Genomic DNA, 18,215 nt, shown 5'->3' on the forward strand with positions numbered 1-18,215 from the left:
TCCTTGTCAAGGCAGGAAACCCGCTGTCTAAAAATCCACCTCCCCAGGCCCACCCGGTGGCCAGTGACCATCTCCCTGGCCTCATGCTGCCAACAAGACGATCAAGGATACCAGCCTTGCTCCCTTCCACTCCAAGAAAGCCTGTTTTCTCTCTCCCTTCTCTCCAATGGAATGCACCCTCTATCCCAAGAGGCATGTCAACACTCTCTGTTCTGTAAATTAAGACTTTTTATAGAGAGACTGAGAAACATCTCTACTTCAAACTGCTTCAGTTTTCTCCCAGGCAAGGACATGCAAGGCAAGAATCACTACTGCCTCAGTTCCTGCTTCAAATACTAGAGGAGAGAAAAAGCACAGCAAGACAGTTTTAATCACTTTAAGATTAATTTGCAACAGGTGCCCCCCACAAACAAAGCAGAAGATGCTACAGACACAGATTCCCCAGGAGAAGCACCCCACCACTTCGAACCTGGAGAGGTCAGCAGACCTCTCCCAGAGGGTGGACAATGAGGTTTCCGTTCTCCGCAAAACACTGTCCAAGAAGCACCTTCATGGTGGGAGGTGTGCAAAGTACCACACCTTTTTGGTCCACAAGAAATCGGCCAGCTCAAAAAAACAGGAGGACCTTCTCAAAGAATGGACAGACCAGGGCTCCCTGAATGGGTTTCTGTTCTGCAACACAGATAACCTCTAGTAAGACAGATTAACCTTAGAAAACAAAGATGGGGATCTATCATCACCCTCCTCAAGAGCCAAAGACTTCCAGTGATCCCAAATTATCATTTCAGTAAGGGCCAATAAACTCCTTGATTTTTCAGACCAGACAACTCCACCTTAGAGGAAGAGCTTTGGCTCTATCATTTCATGCACTGACCAGCTGTCTGCAAGCCCTGTGCAAGGAGAGTGAATGGTTCTCGGAGTTAAAATTAATAGCATAGCTGTAATTGCAAATTTCACAAATCCAGAGCACACACTGTGGTTATGCTAAAAATGACCATGACAGAGAATCTTTGAAGGTCTAGTGGAACTGGCCACACACCCGGGGCCTCGCAGACTGCTTGCTTAGGTATTTTTCCTGAGGGAAGAGTGAGGGGAAGATATGCTGGGCCAGGAAAGAGAGAACAGAGCTCAGAGAAGGTTCATTTCGGAGCTTAATGTTCCTTATAAAAGCACAACTGCCCTCATCATTCCACCTTGGTTTGCACATTTTAATACCACCTCCTATAAGCTTTCCCCACTCTTGAAGTCCACTCATTTTCTCCAGTCCCCCCTGCTGCCTTGCTTTCTAAGTTTGTGTGGCTTCTGGAAGCAGCCATCATATAACACATGGTCCCCACACCAGCAGACCAGAATCACTAACTCTTTAGAGAAGCAATTTCCTCCCATGCTTACAGAATCCTGAAGGAGACATCAAGTCCCCGGAGTTTTATAGAGAGGTTTTATCCACAGGAGATTCACTTCCCTCCGCACCTCCAACTAGCTCCCCTGACCAGCCTGCAGAAATTGCCTTATAAAATCACAGGGTCCACCTCATAAAACCAGTTCACCAAGGGGTGCTGAGGCCCTGAAACAAGCCCACATAGCTCAGAAGTTTCAAAAAGCTCCTGGATCACCGGTTGCCAGGACAAATCCTCAGCTATGTCAGGAGCCCCACACACATAGGCCATGATTCCTGCCAAAAACCAAGAGGGTGAGAGCTTCTTCAAGCTTTGCAAGGGCGTTTTGAAGAGGAAGAAAAAAAAAAAAAAAGATTGAGGAAATGTCTGAAACTCCAGCTGAGCCAAAAACATCATTGCTCTCCACTTGGCAAATTTCAAGGAAAGAGTAATCAAAAGATATCCCAAAGCAAGGAAATAAAGTGGTATCCTCAAGAGACAGGACCCAAAAGGGCTTATCTGGTAAATTCTTACCAAACCTACTTTCTCCCTGAACTCTGTCCTCACCAACAAAAACACCAAGTTCCTTAAGACAATGACTAAAACAGCATTAGTCGCAAACGTTGCTTAATTATCTAGGGAAAGATAAATCTTTAAAACAAAAATAATCTTGATTAGAAAGTTATGAAGCTATAAATAAACTGGTATTAAGGAAAACACTACCATCCTGGTAGTGTTTTTTACTAGTAATTTTACATTACACGGGCACAAGGAATGAATCATAGGAGAGGGAAAAACCACCTACCAGTTCCTATTCCTTCTTAGTGAACACATCTGTTGGGCAAATTATTTTATCTGGTACAACCTTCTCCTCCCCTCTTCTTATTTCCATCTTCAAGGCACCAGGAAAACCCTGTAGGGTAAATCCCATCAGGGTGATTCTGTAGTTCTTTTTCGCTCTCCTTACTGACATTACTTACTTTGACCCACATTTTCACGTGTTGATAGTGAACTGCACATTCACACCAACTCACTCCACTTATGCTGTCTCCTAAATCGACTCTGTGTTGCTTTGGGCACGGACCAGATTTTTTACATTTCTTTTGTGTATCCTTTCCTTCCCTCCCACCTGCCAACTCCTACAGAGCTTTGCAAGAAGCAGCTTCAACAAATATCTCCTTGCACACCAGCTCAACCCCACCACAAGAATTGTCAGCAGCAGCTAAGGTACCAGGCAGGAGTCCTACATCCCATCTCCAAGGGCATCTTCACCAGCACCTATTATCAAAACATACTAAGACAACATTTGGACATTCCAAGATTCTATGTCCATCCATTCATCCAGCCCCCCTCCCCCTGTATTTCCTCCCCTTCTGGCCAATAGGCCACAGCAAGAGAGGCACCATTCCTATACTTGAATAATAAATATAGCCCCAGCCTGCAAGTTCACATTAAAATAAGTCTCCCCTGCGGCACCTGGGTGGCTCAATCGGTTCAAAGTCTGGCTTGGGCTCAGGTCGTTATCTCCTGGTTTTTTAATTCAAGCCTGTGTCAGGCTCACTGCTATCAGTGCAGACCCGGATTCAGATCCTCTGTCTCACTCTCTCTGTCCCTCCCCTGCTTGTACTCTCAAAAATAAATAAGACATTTAAAAATTTTTTTAATTAAACAAAAGAAGCCTTCCTCCACAAACCACAACAGGCCCTAGTTTCCTAATAGATCCTAAATGAGCAGCTGTTTTACCCACAAATGGAAAGCTGCCCCACCCCTGAAAGTCAAATTAGTCTGTTCAAGATTTTTTTTAAATTTCATGATAATTTTGTTACATAACCTGCCACTTTACATCCAAGCCCACAGACAGAACAGCAGCAGTAATTAAATTTACATTCTTAGACGTCCTTAAGTGTCAAAATAAATTCCTAAGAACCGCAGGTAATAGTATCTGAACAATTCAAGACCGTGCCCACGTGATCACAGGATTTTCAAGAGTATAAAGTGAGCACCCCCTGACCTTTCCCAGCAGGGCTTATTCCTATCACTTGGTAAACCTGTATTTATCATTTGTTAAAGTCCGTGTTTCACTTTCCCTTTAATTACCACCGACTATCTCTGATGGAACCATCCCACCGCTGGAACTCAGCTGCGAGCGGTTCTTTGGGGGCCTTCTCCATCTCTTGACATGAACCAGCTGCACGAATTCCAGAACCTAGCTGTCACCCTCTCCTGAGAGGAGGGTGGACACATGGGAGAGAGAAAACCAGCAGCTCTAGACATTAGGAAGACAAACATCCTCTACTTGCAGGGATGCAGCCACCCTTCCTCACACTGTAGAGTCAGGTTCAGAAAAGAAAGAGGCCCCAGAAATCACACATTTATGTGCAAGTTCCCCAGTGTTAGGAGGATATATGCAATTACTAAAAACCTCATCTACATGAACTAGGTAATTCTTGTGATGGGTGTTAAACTAAAAGAAAAAGCATAGCAGAATTTTTAAAAAAAAAGACCATTTCCCTTATTTCTATTAAAAGTACTTGGCTTATTTTAAAAGGTATTCTGATGGGTTTTCTGAGGTAACCACCTTCTACCTTATATTCTCGGCCTTCACATGTCTACCCCCTTAGAAATGAACTGAAAACTGCCGGGGGACATTTTGCTTCTAGTTAAGATGATTTGCTCCCGGTATGTGAAGGAGTCTCGGGCGTCCATGACAGTGTCCTTAAAACAAAGTAAGGTCACTGCCACACCTCCAGGAGGAGCCCCAGAGCACAGGCTGAGAGTGCTCCCCTGGCTCACTAGGGCCCTCATCAGCCACATGGGCAGATGTGGACAATTAACACCAATGATTACTTGGGCCACAGGCATCCACCTCCAGAAGCTGTTATACGGCCCCCAACACCATAGGGAAAAGAGGCCCCTCCCCAGTATCCCATTCATTCTAGGGGTTAATTATACTTCTATAGGCTGGAAACCCAATCACCCTTTAAAACTACATCTCTATGGGACTTCACACTCCAATTTCCAAACAATGGACTTCCAAACAAACTTAGAAAAAAGGCCTGACAGCTAAGGCTAACAGCTTAGGCTAGAGATACCACCATCTTTACATAAATAAGTAAGTAAGTAAGTAAAAATAGTCTACTCCAAAGGCTGGGCAGGTAGGATCCACAACAGTGCAGGAGAGAGCCCTGGCGGCCAGGTAAGGCAGAGACCATACAAACTTTTCAAATCAAAAAATTTTATCAAATCAGAAATTGCTGGTCTAGGACATCAGAATGATAAACTTATGATGAGACATGTGGCCCAAACATGGCCCAAACATAACAAAACTGACCTTGTTATCCAGAGTTACACTCCTCTGCAACACTGGGAGATAAGAGGTAGTACCCTCAATTTATTCTGATGAATGACAGAAACATACCAAATAACTTTAAAAGATGAATAAAAGAGGAACATGAAACTTTTTTTTTTTCCTGTATGTTCAAATGAGCATAATCTGAAAGGAAGGATCTATGGGCAAACATCCTTGTGAGAATTCCTTTCAAGAATATGTGCCTATCAACAGATCAGAAAACACATTTGCCTACCAAGTTTGTAAGAAAAAAAAAATACTTTTAGAACAAATTACATGCTAATGACAACAGTAAAATTGTCATGTTTCTGTAGTAAGAGGGAAACAAAAAATTGGAGCTAAAAAGGACATCTTACTTCACCATACATGAAAACCTTGGAAGCTATAATCCACCCAGTAACAAGCCAAGACAGTGTTCAGACCTCCCAAACTCTCAGCTAACACTCAGCCACTACTTATACAATTGCCAGAATTCCCACAACACATATGCACTGACAGCAGCTTTTGCCTAAGCACCAGTGAGTACAGCCCAGCATCACTGTTAATGTTTTAAGGCTGGCTATCAATATTTCATCAGAAATTAAAATAATGACCTTAAACATGTGGCCAATAACGGCTTACTGCTGCAACTGTGATTGTTCAGTTTCCCAAAGCCAACCAGAAAATAAAAACCGGTTTATGGTTTAAAACCTTCATTTGTAGAAACTCTCCTGGCCTATTAACTGATGACCTAAAACCCAAGATCATAGCTTTAAATCCTAGCCCTGACTTTAACTTCTAGAGACACTTAATCCAAACTCTTCATGGCAATAGCACAGGGACCCCTCTGCTAAGTGGCATTTTCATTAACGATCATTCATTTACTCTTGGCAGAGCATCAAAGGCTCTGTGCTAGGATCTTGGATACACAGAGAACAAACAGGGACCCTTAAGGGTCCACTGTTCTTCAACAGTCTCCTCAAACCTGTTCCTTCCTTTTCCTCCCTTGTTTAACATTGAGAAGGTCACTGAGCTACAGCTACAGCAGGGTAGTGCAAACCAACCAAATTACTAGATTTTAAAAGACTTTGGTAGGGGCACCTAGGTGTCTCAGTTCGTTAAGTGTCCAATTTCAGCTCAGGTCATGATCTCACGGTTCGTGAGTTCGTGCCCCGCATCGGGCTCTGTGCGGACAGCTCAGAGCCTGGAGCCTGCTTCACATTCTGTGTCTCCCTCTCTCTGCCCCTCCCCTGCTCGTGCTTGCTCACGCTCTCTCTGTCTGTCTCTCTCTGTCTCTCTCTCTCTCTCTCTCAAAAATAAAAGACCTGGGTAAAAGTTCAGTGAATAAATGCATGTAAAGCCCTCAGAATGGTGTCTTAACACATAATATGGCTCAAGTACCATTTTGTGCAACATGTTATTGTTCACTCTACACTGTTCACTCTCCCTTTGAGGGGATTCGAGTTGACAGGACACTGTTCCCACTCAGAGGAACTCACAATCTAGTGGGAGATAGATCAATTATTAACTATACTACAAAAAAAGTGTACAAAATGGGAATGAGAAAACCAATGAAATAGAAAATGCTATCCAAACTTAAGTGCTGTACACATATTAACAATATAGACGAGATCTGGCACAACCCAAGACAAAGAGGTGCAGCACAATCCTCACAAAAAGAACTTCTGCTGCTACCTTCCACTTGTTTCTAAATGCAAGGAGAGATGATGCACATGTTTCATTAGTTTCAGAGGTACAACACAGTCCACTATCTTCAACTTTTAAAATTAAAAAAAATATTGTCTACTTTCATCAAGACTACATGCAATTTTATCCTCACTACCTCCGCTTAAACACTTTTACATCTTCAATGGTTTTCAAAGATGATTGATGCCCAAAGCAAGAGCCCTAAAGCAGAACAAGATGTCAAATGATTTAAAAAAAAAAAAAAAAAAAAAGGTACCTTGTTCACAGAATAGGAAGGCAGGAAAACCACACCAGGACGTTATAGGGGGAAAAGCGAAAAAGTGAGAGCAAAAAGAGCTTTAAAATTCTTTGAGTCATACAATTCCATAACCGAGAAAGGCCTTTCTCCCAAATATTCTGTTCAACTAAAGGTTTACTACAATCTCCCAACTAACTTGGTTTGTCATGTTCTTTTTAAAATGCCAGCAGCCAAGCTACAGAGGAAAGGGAAGAAAAAATTGCCAAATGGTCAAGTTGCTTCTCTACCGGCATAACTCCTCCCAGTTGGTCTCATTCCCTAATTTTAAAATTGTTACACTCAGCTTGCTCCAGGTGGAAACGTTCTAATTTCCAAAGTGCAACTCATGAAAACAAAAGGGTTTGTTTGTTCTTAATGAAGAGTTCAAAGTTGTAATTTCCATTTTCTTTCTTCTAATAGTGAATCTGCACCATGCCTAAAACCCACCCGTCACCACAGATTGAAATTAGTCTAAAAGATCTTAGAACCACTCTAACTGTACTTCTCTTCCTAGCCAGCAGTTAACAGCTTGTGCAGATAACTAATCAGTGTACGAAGAACAAAATGCCAAGAAATTCCAAGGAAATTAAGTGGTACATTAAATAAAATTTACAAAAGTACTATTTCAAAGAATAAGTTAAAGTACCATAACACAAGGCAAAGAGAAGTTAGTCTTTTCTTATTTGACAGGCAGTTTCCCTCACATTCTCCATCACTCTCCCATGCTTACACAGCACTCACTTAGTCTTTAAAACTGCACCAAATTTACCTGGCACTTCTACTCACTAGTCACAAGAGAGCCACAAAAATGAAAGGACAGCATTTTCTTGAGTCTTCCTGATAGGTACTCTATTCATTTGAGATGAGACTGAAGTTCTCCTTCCTAGGTAAAACTTCTCAATGGTCCTTTTTCTTGGGCTGCCCTTCTGCCTGGAGCAAACATTCTCCTCATCTTGGCTACACCTGAGAATCCCCAGAGCAGCCCTCTTAAAACAAGCCTAACAAGGGGCACCTGGGCAGCTCAATCCGTTAAGGCTCTAACTCTTGGTTTCGGCTCAGCTCATGATCTTGCAGTTCGTGAGTTCAAGCCCCCATCAGGCTCTGCACTGCTCAGACCCTGCTAGGGATTCTCTTTCCCCCTTTCTGGCCCTCCCCCGCTTCCTCTGTCTCTCAAAATAAATAAATAAACCTCAAAAAATAAAAAATAAAACCACAAGCCTGAGGTGATGACTTCAAATAAGCATCAAACAAATTCAATTAAGCTTCAGATGATTTCAACTAAACACTCCAGCTAAAACTATGGGAGTAACAAAGCAGATTTTCTGAGTTTATGTTACATGTGTAGGAGCTATAAACACTCCTACAGAGCCAATTTATTCATAATGAACTTGTTTGTGAAAATAATCCTTTAACCTTTTATACACGAAATAGATTTCATCATCACTGCATCTCATTTCAACACCTTAATGTAGTTTAGGTAGCAATGAATGCCCTAAGAAGCAATTTTAAATTTTTTTTTTTTTAAATTTTTTTTTTCAACGTTTATTTATTTTTGGGACAGAGAGAGACAGAGCATGAACGGGGGAGGGGCAGAGAGAGAGGGAGACACAGAATCGGAAACAGGCTCCAGGCTCTGAGCCATCAGCCCAGAGCCCGACGCGGGGCTCGAACTCACGGACCGCGAGATCGCGACCTGGCTGAAGTCGGACGCTTAACCGACTGCGCCACCCAGGCGCCCCTTTTTTTTTTTTTTTTAAATTTTTTTTTTCAACGTTTATTTATTTTTGGGACAGAGAGAGACAGAGCATGAACGGGGGAGGGGCTAATTTTTAATTTCTGTAATATACGTCTCAATGACATGTTCAGTGACATAAAATTTTAACCAATTCTAACCCAATTTTACTTTACTTCCCTCCCGCCGATGATGCACCAGGTCCCTTCCCGCATCGCAGAAGGTGTGTCCACCTCTGCACAAAGAAATGCCTAAATGACAAATGTTAACACCAGAAGTCAGAGATATGATGGCATTATTTTTAAAACACAGAAAGGCACAAAATTATCAGACAGGAGCGACCTACATACCTAACTTCTCAGCTTATCGAAAATGTAGCTGACCAAGTTCTAAGAGGCCAAAGGACCCACACCCAATGTGCAATTATTAACGTACATTCAACTACCCAAACTAAATTGGGTGCACCTGTGAGCCTGCCAGCCACTGAATATACCACTAAATTACAGTGTCAAGAATAATAAAATTAAATTTTCATTTTACACATGATAGCCTATGAAATTAGTTAAGAAAAGAAAGCCAATCTAACAGTACTTCCTCTCTCTCACACACATCCCCACCTCATCCCAGCCCCCAATATCAGTACAAACCACTGGGGCTGAAAGGCTCAGTGGAAAGAAGTATCATAATCAAAATTATATCGACTGTGTCCAAGAGAGGAATTGATGGGCTGGCAAAAGAGTACAAGTCTAGGGTACAAATTCATAGGCTGTCTCACAGACACATGTGGCTAGTTATGAATTCAAATCATTAAATAAGCAGTGAATGCTCCTTATTAAGTGGGAGGGACCACCAGAAACTGCATACAAGTTCTATACATTGAAATGTGACTTTGATGTATGTGTGCCGCTGACCACGGTCCTGAACGAACATTTCCCCTTTGGGGGAAGGCTTTTCTCTCCTTTCCTTCCCAGGAATTACGAACCAGGTGAGAGTTCATGGAGACAGATAATGAAAGAGACAAGTACACAGAAGCTGGTGGAGGATAAGACTTCTATTGAATCTTATGTTATGTTCTGCTTTAACCCAAGAGAACAGTACCAGACAAGAAACCAGACAAAATATCAGAGACATAAAAGAGAACAAGAATCTCTGAACAATGCAAAGTTGTATAAACAGCAGCCTGAACAGGTTCATAAGACAGAGCACCAGGTGGGTGAGAGGTGCAGTCGCTGCAGTAGCATTTGAATTTTATCAAAAGTGCTCCTAGATTGTTTTTATTTTTGCCTTAAAGGTTGACATGTCTACACTGCCCCAAAGGGACACAACAGAATGGGGGGGGGGGGGAGGGTGGGGGACAATTTACATATCTTAATTCTTGTACTTTTAAAAGTACAATCACACTTCTAATAGATTTCCTCTCTGTAAAGTTGGGGTGGCCCTTGGACCACCTGCCTTGCCCCACTCCACCCTAACTCATATATAAACCAAAGCTGGCTTCCAAAAAATCATTTGATTGGTCTTATTACTCCGTTCTCAGCCTCCAAATCATTACCTTGGATACTTAAGTGCATGGTCATCCTCTCACCAGCCTCACCATACAACTAACATGCTGCCTTCTGACTAAATCCCTGGGCAAAGCCAGTAATTTACATGTTCATACAGTTGTTTAGGATATTATTAATAAATGATCACTAAGAGCAAGTTCCATGAGTAAAAGAGAGATCATATCTTAATAGAAGGGTTAATGAACCATACACCATAAAGCTTTCCTGTTAGTACATTATAAGAAATGCTCTATGAAATTAAAAGTGATAACTGTGCTACACATCTACCTACTCATGAATGAAAGGGCCTGTCATGACTACCAACAAAACATGCTAGTAGCATAATCCATCAGGGAAGAGACCGCTAGGCTTCTAATTATTCCTGGCTATGTCATAGCCATTCTGCATAAACCAGCTCCTCATGCTCAGTAATAACAAATGCTGCTACGGAATACATACTATGTGCAAGGCATCATGCTGGCTACTTCATATAAAGTGTAATTTTTAATTCTCCTAACAACCCTCTGCAATAAATGTTGCCATGTCCATTTGACCGATGAGGAAACAACAGTCTCAGTATTAAAAACCTTTCCAAAGTCACACAACCTGTAAGTGGCTCAGTGTCATCAGTCTGTACCTTCAGGCACTACTGACTCTCACCCAGGGCAGAGAAAAACTGGCTGCTAGCCCTTAAGGGATGAAGGAGAGGAGCACATGCCCTTTCCTGACAACACTACAGAACACGAGAATGTGATTATAAATGACATGAGGTTTCTTTCGTATAAAAAGTACAAGCACCTCTTTTAAGATACACATGTGCGTGCATGCATGCGCACACACATACACATACCCACTCAGTTTTCTTCAATGCCAGGCCACCCTATTATAGATCCTTCTCATTGTGAGAAGGCTCTTTCTACACTGTATCATGTTTGCACCCCGCACTATAGTTCTTCCACAACCTTCCTCCAAGGGACAAAGTGAGAAACAATGGGACTCATACACTGTATCCACTAAATCTAATACACAGCTTTGTCACTGACTGTAATACATAGTTAATACATAGGTTTGTCACCAACTGTAAAACAGTGGCAAAATATAAATATGACCTTTCCCTTGAATACCTCAGACCAGAGGTGGAAAAGGCAAAATCCTTAGTTCTCTGATGCTGATCAGCCCTTCTCTAGGAAGATACAGGCAAACAAGCTAGATTCTCATGTGTATTAGCTCACCAACACCACACTTCCCACCAACAAGGAATCTCATACAATGTCAGGGCAATTTCCCCTTGTATTCACCTTGGGTAAATATTTCTCTGTAATTTACTGTGGAAATGAGCTATTCCAAGGCCCTCTTCTCAGTCACCATTCCCATTAATAAAGTTTTTCCTTCAAGAAAATAGTAGGCTTAAGGCAACATCACAGTGAAAAGGAGCATTAATATTCACACTATGGTATTCTCTTGAAGAGACCTCAATTCTTTTTCTACAGTATTTGCCATGTGTTTACCTGGGGCACTTGAACTACCAGGAATGAGCCCTTGTTCCATGTACACATCATTTATTAAGATGCCTTCTTCTAGGTTATCAGCTCCAATCCTGGAACATTTAAGCAGGCTACACAAGCAGTTCCCAACAGGTGGGCTTCGTGCTTCCTGCCCTCCCCAAACACAAATCTCACCATACCACTATCTCGATTCAAATCCTTCAATGGCTCTCAGCAGCAGCTGCTGCATCACTCTTAAGTGTCATCTGATGTTATGCTCCCTCCTCCTCCATGCCAAACGACCCGCAGACCCACCATACTCTCTCCCACTTTAGGGCCTCCAGCTACCTGCATGGCTCTTACCCATGGTATCTCCCAGCTATCTCCCCGCTCATCCATTATGTCTCAGCTCAACATCACCTCCTCAGTGAGGCAGTTCTCACCTCCCAGACTAAGAGAGCTCCATGATATAGACACACTCCCTCACAGCCTGCTCCTCTGTTCCATTTACTTCCTTTGAAACCAACTAATTAATAATCGTGTATTGTGTGACCATCTCCCTCAACTACACTAGAAGCTTTGTAGGGTCCAAACTATCTCTGTCTCATCCACTTTCATGTCCTTAATGCTGAGGCCAATGCATCACTAGAGTCTCATGCAATATATATTGGTTGACTGATTTTCTCAACTCTCTTATCGAAATGGTGAGTCAAAAAAGTAGACAAAATAATAAATGCACCAAGATTTATGCACTGCTTTTGTTCAAATTACATAGCTGCTGTGATTAGTAAAATACAAACTCAGGGCGCCTGGGTGGCTCAGTTGGTTGAGCGTTCAACTTCGGCTTAGGTCATGATCTCACGGTTTGTGAGTTCAAGCCCCCTGTAGGGCTCTGTGCTGACAACTCAGAGCCTGGAGTCTGCTTCCGATTCTGTGTCTCCCTCTCTGTCTCTAATCTCTACCCCTCCCATGCTCATGCTTTCTCGCTCTCTCTAATAAATAAGCGTTAATAAAATAATAAAATAAAATTCAAACTCAATGAAAAGCTTTACTGAATTCATAGTTGTTTTTCGCTATTTATTTTCTTAAACAATGAACAGCAGAAATTCATGTACTGCATCACTACTGTGTGCAGGAATCCCACAAACACATCCCAGGTATTATTAAGAGCAGCACTCAACACCATTCAATAGAACAGTTCAAAGACATCCCATGACTGTGCCTATTGTCACGCAGGAAACTGTTCCCCAACGTACGTCAATAAAACAAACCTTTTAGTATAGCAGAGTATAAATGAGCCACTTTATATATGGAGTTGAAAATCCTTTTAACCACTAAGCCTTTTCTTTTTCAGCCATTCTAAGAATCCTTCCAAGTTTCAAGTTCTAATAGACACAGTGAAAAGCGGATTTAATACACAAGTCCCTTTAAAGGTATTTTGAGTGGATCCTCAGTGATTTAGCTTTGTTCAAAATTTACCTGGATCAAAAAAAAAATTTTTTTACCTGGATCCATGAGGTATTTTTGATAAAAGATCTAGAGGTCTGGGCATAATGCACAACATACACAACAAATGAAAACACACACAGTCACCGTTCAATCAAATGCATAACTATTTTCAAAGATGTTCTTTTTTCCTCATTCATTCAATATATACTCACTGAGTCCGTACTAATATACTAGAGGTACTGGGCTAGGCATATAGGACAAAATCCCTGCCCCCGAGGAGGTCAGTGATAGACAGCAAACGGTACCTGAGTACTTCATTAGTGTCATCACACGGTACTTTGGGAAAAGACAGGACAAAGTTGCCTACAAGTAAATCTCAGAAATGTGGTCACAGCAACAGTCCCCCAATCTAGATAGATGCCTGTAGATCGACAGAGCCACCAACCCTCAACACCCACAGACTCCAAATGCACAGGCTTAGGGAAGCAGTGGAGGAAGTCAGATGCAGTTTATTAAACTAAGTGATATGCACCATCTCTAACTCCCAGGTGTTTAAATACAGAAGAATGCAAATACTGCCTTCTTATTGTTTTTAAGCAACAAAAGTGTAAAGGGCTGATTTAAGTCTCTGATACCTAGTAAGTTCACACAAATATTGATAGTAAGATAAAATACATAATAGGTCAAACACTATTGATATACTCAAATCAGCTTCAACAAGGTTGCCAAAAACAAGTTAGCACTGCAATTATACACCACATACTTGAATTTTGCTGTTTTTTTTAAATTTATTTTAATGTTTATTTTTGAAAGAGAGAGATCAAGCATGAGCAGGGGAGGGGCAGAGAGAGAAGACACAGAATTTGAAGCAGGCTCCAGGCTCTAAGCTGTCAGCACAGAGCCTGTGGCGGGGCTGGAACCCACAAACCATGAGATCATGACCTGAGCAGAAGTCAGGTGCTTAACCGACTGAGCCACCCAGGCGTCTAGAACTTTGGTGCTTTTTAAAAAGTGATGCAGTCGGGGCGCCTGGGTGGCTCAGTCGGTTGAGCGTCCGACTTCGGCTCAGGTCATGATCTCACAGTCCGTGAGTTTGAGCCCCACATCGGGCTCTGTGCTGACAGCTCAGAGCCTGGAGCCTGTTTCGGATTCTGTGTCTCCATCTCTTTCTGAACCTCCCCCATTCATGCTCTCTCTCTCTCTCTCAAAAATCAATAAAGGTTAAAAAATTTAAAAAAAAAATAAAAAAAATAAAAAGTGATGCAGAAAAAAATAAAAATAAATAAATAAATAAAAAGTGATACAGTAAGTTATTTTGAGAAGAAAAAAAAAAAACACTTTGGAAAACAATGACTCTCCCAAGCTAGACATAACAATTTAAAGATCTAAATGAACCTCTTTCCATTTTATGCATTGCACTTAAGCCTTTTAAAGCATTATATTCAGCACCTTGCCATAGTAGGACATTACTCTAACAGTGCCTGGCCATAATACGACCTGATTCAAATGAAATCTGTTTCCCAGCTTATGCTAATAAAATGAGAATAACCTGAGCAGACACAGCCTCAGGTTCTCTCAAAGTAGCAGGTTAATTACGCATAAAAATAACAAGCCAGCCCAAGTTCGTACTTCCATGTCACAAGATTTTCATCACCAATGAACTTGAAAAATTAATATTTACTTAGCACTTCATGCTATATATTAGTGTGCTAGGATTACATAAAATTGCAGGTATAAAATGCCTAACAACTCTATTGTTGTGATTCCCATTTAAAGGTGAAAAAACTGGGGCTACAATTAATTGAATGGTCCACAATCCCACAGCCAGTTAATGCGGCAGAGCTGGGAAGCACACCCATGTCTTCCCACTAAGTGTTTGCAACCCAGTGTTCCTGACTGAACCCTCTGGAATGGTGCTTGTAGTTGTGTGCATTTTCTGAGGAGCCAGTGGAGAGCTGACATTAGATTCTCAAAGAAGCCTACCATCCCACAAAAGATTAAAAATCACTGCACCATACCATCACCCAGGTAAAACCAGAAAATGCACACTGGACTTTAACGCCTTTCACCAAGACTACCACTTCTCGGCTCCTGAGGAGGAAAAAAAAAAAAAAAAAAACTCCACAGTTAACAGTTTCACTTTAAAATTCTCACAGCCAAGTCAAGATTTCCACTCCTGGATAACTTCCAGCAACCTCTGCCACAGAGTCAGTTACACAATAAATTGCAATACTATATCAGTTTACATCCAATTCTGAGATTTCACAAATAGTGACCAATGTTATTTAGTCATTCCACTTTCCAAAATGTGTTTCAATCAACCAGTCCTCACTGCATTGCCTGAGAAATAAGCTATCATTATATCTCTTCCCAGGAAGTAAAACACTGTCACCATGAGGCCAGGCAATAAATCAGCTACAGAATTGGGATCAAAAGTGAGAAGCTCCTTGCTTGCCCCACCCATATGCAAGACTGTGTCATTTACCCCAGAGCAACCTCTCCTAGCTACAGAGAAAACACTGGGCATCTTCTCGACCAATGACAACACTAAATTAGAATCTACTAGTAAATCAGTGAATTAGGGCATACCCCCAGCTGCCCAATGACAAGTGCACTCATCTTGAAAGTTGAGGCAGATGTCACAGGATAAACACCTGGCACATGCCTGACATCTTAAAAATGAGATGTAACCACTGAGGGACTCTGACAGTTCTGTGGCAGGTGTGGCACTCAGCTTAACTCCTGGCATTCTGTCCCTAGGATCAATCTGAACATTTGATCCATCCTAAATTCCTGATCAGCAAACAAGAGTATTTCTGTGGAAATGAACTTTAAGTTACCTGGTTCAAACCCCTCATTCTACAGATAAAACCAAACCTCAGAGGAATGAAACCACTTGCCTAAGGCTCATAACTCAGACCTCAGAAAGCAAGTCTCCAAACACCTGTCCAGGATCCTTGCAATTCTCCAGGGCACTGGAAAATCGATCATGGTTACTGCCAGAAGCTTGGCCATCGACCAAACAGCACTGCTCCATCTCTGCCTCACCAGGACATCACTCCCCTCACCCTGTGCCAGATCCACTCTTTGCCTCCAGAATGAGGTCCCTCGGGGCCACTGGCAGGACACTGACCTCAACATGCACATTCTGAGGGGTAAAGACAATTACCTACTAAAGCTAACACCATCCAGGAGAAGAAAAAATAGGACTCTGGCACTGAGGAATTAACTTCACAAGGACTCTATGTTAGGACGATGTTTTATTTATAGCCTGAACAAGATGACTTAGGCACAACTCTCCAAAGCAAACAATCTAAAAGATAATGAAGAACCTTATGCTTCTCTCACTGTGCTCCAAAGCCCCCCCAACACACCCCCTGACCAAAAAAAAAAAAAAAAAAAAAAAAAAGCCAAGGAAAGCTATCTAGAGGACACCAAAGTCATACGCTCAATGTGTCAGGACGCGACCCACAAGTTTTGGATGAACGTTCTTCCAGGAGACCAGGATGGAAACAGTCTCCCGAAAGAAAATCAGGGATTCTCTATCCAGTCTGGCAACCAGCGCGCATCTGGACACCCAGGACCAAGTCCGAATGAGAGATGCAGGCGTGCACGACAGTGGCGCCGACCGAGAGCTCGGAGTCCCCCTCTCTCAGAGGACCGACGCTGCGGGGACCAGCCAAAACCACCCGCAGGTGATCCCGGGGAGCCGGCGTCACTGACACGCCCCGGTGAAACTCCACGGGTACCGCTCCCACTCTTCCGCCAGGACAGACACACCGTCTCTTCCCCTCACACCCATCCCCTCACCACACTCCCTCTCCGCCCGAGAGCTTCGGCGGGAAGCAACGCCCACTTCGGAAAAGAAGATCTTAGTTGTGGGGACCAGCCGGGCGTCCAGATCACTCATTCACAGAGCCACCGTAGCAGACACAAACATTAAGGAGTTTGCTCTTTTGACATAAAAAGCACACGATCAGGCCGCACGTGAAGGCACACACACGGAGGCAACAGCCATGAGAAGTCAATGACCCACAGGGAGGCTCCTAACTGCCAGCACCCCGGGCTCGGGGCAGAGCACCTGGCGTCCCTCCCCCTCTCCACGCCCCGGGGCGCCCAGCCGTGGGCCGCGCGCGGAGTGGAGAGCTGAGGTCTCCCGACAGCAGGGACCCGGAGAGGGGCGAGCGGGGGAAGGCGGGGCCCACCTCCTCGTCCTGCTCCTCCTGGGACGCGCTGCTGCCCCGCGGCGCGGGCGGCGCGGTTCCTCCGCGGAGCTGCGGCGGCGGCGCACAGACTCCAAGCTCGAGCACCACGCGCGCGGGAGCCCACGCGGCGGGCGGCGGGGCGCCTAGGGCGCCGCCCGGCGGCGGTGGCTGCGGCTGCTCTCGAGAGAAGCCGCCGGGCTCCCCTTCCTCCGACAGAGTTTCTGAGCCCGAGGAGGACTCGGCCGAGGAAGCGCCAGGCGAGGATGCGGCGGCCACCGCAGGGGCAGGAGCCCGGGCGCCGTGGCCGCTGCAGCCACGGGGCACCGGCTCCGGCGCCTCCGAAACTTTCTCCCCCATTTCCCTCTCGGGCCCAAAGTGCAGCCCGAGGGGCAGCGGGGACGCGGCGGGCACTCAGCGTCTCCAGGGAAAGCTGCGGGCTGCGCGGCTCCGGCTCGCTCTCGCTGCCGCTCCCGGGCTGCGGGGAGCCCCGCCGGCGACTACATGGCCGCGGCACGGCCGCGGGAGCCCGCCGCCAAGTTACCAGCCGCCCAGATTTGGCGGCCGACCGGGGCTCCCGCGCGCGGGGACAGGCCAGCTCGAGCCGGTGCTCTACGCTCCACAATCCTAGCGAGCTGCGCCCGCGCCGCCGGGACTGCGGCTTCGCCAGCAAAACCTGCCTCCGGGCAGGAGCGGGGCCGGCGGAGGAGACGGGCAGCCAGGGGAGCCAATGGCAGGGCAGGCGCGCCGGTGGGCGGAGGCTGCGGCGCCCCCGGCCGCACGGGCGTCAGGTAGGGGAGGCGGGGCGAGGCGCGGGCTACGGGATCCGGCGGAGCGCTGGGGCCCCCGGGACAGGGGAGAGGCGGTGGCGGAGGGGGCACCCGGAGCCTGGAATCGGAGCCAAAAGCTTGGACTCCGAACTTAGCGGAGGAGTGGCTGGCTGGCCGGCCTTGGAACGCCAGAGAGATGGCTGAGGGGGCGGTGAGACCTTGGAGAAGAACTGGACTTTGTTTCGAAAAAGTAGAATTGAGGAAACTGACCAGAAGTAGAAATTTAAAAGGAAACACAGTCACGCACACACACGCACCCACTAGACTGCTGGAGGAGAACGAGGGA

The 18,215-nt window shown here is 44.6% G+C and overlaps 1 protein-coding gene across 6 annotated transcripts in view; it reads right to left on the bottom strand.

Annotated features, from left to right (window-relative positions):
- MAST4 (microtubule associated serine/threonine kinase family member 4) overlaps positions 1-17,601 on the bottom strand; it is a 567,430-nt gene extending 549,829 nt beyond the window's left edge. For all 6 annotated transcript variants that reach the window (XM_086699818.1, XM_025923864.2, XM_086699814.1 and 3 more), the window contains exon 1: positions 17,103-17,601. In XM_086699818.1, coding sequence (XP_086555944.1) covers positions 17,103-17,459 — 357 coding nt within the window. In that variant the 5' untranslated portion in view covers positions 17,460-17,601. The remainder of the gene's footprint in view (positions 1-17,102) is intronic.
- Between the last annotated feature and the right edge of the window lie 614 nt (positions 17,602-18,215).

The sequence above is a fragment of the Puma concolor genome, chromosome A1 (genome assembly GCF_028749965.1).
Source record: "Puma concolor isolate L17-30 chromosome A1, mPumCon1.1.hap2, whole genome shotgun sequence".
NCBI classification, from domain to species: Eukaryota; Metazoa; Chordata; class Mammalia; order Carnivora; family Felidae; genus Puma; species Puma concolor.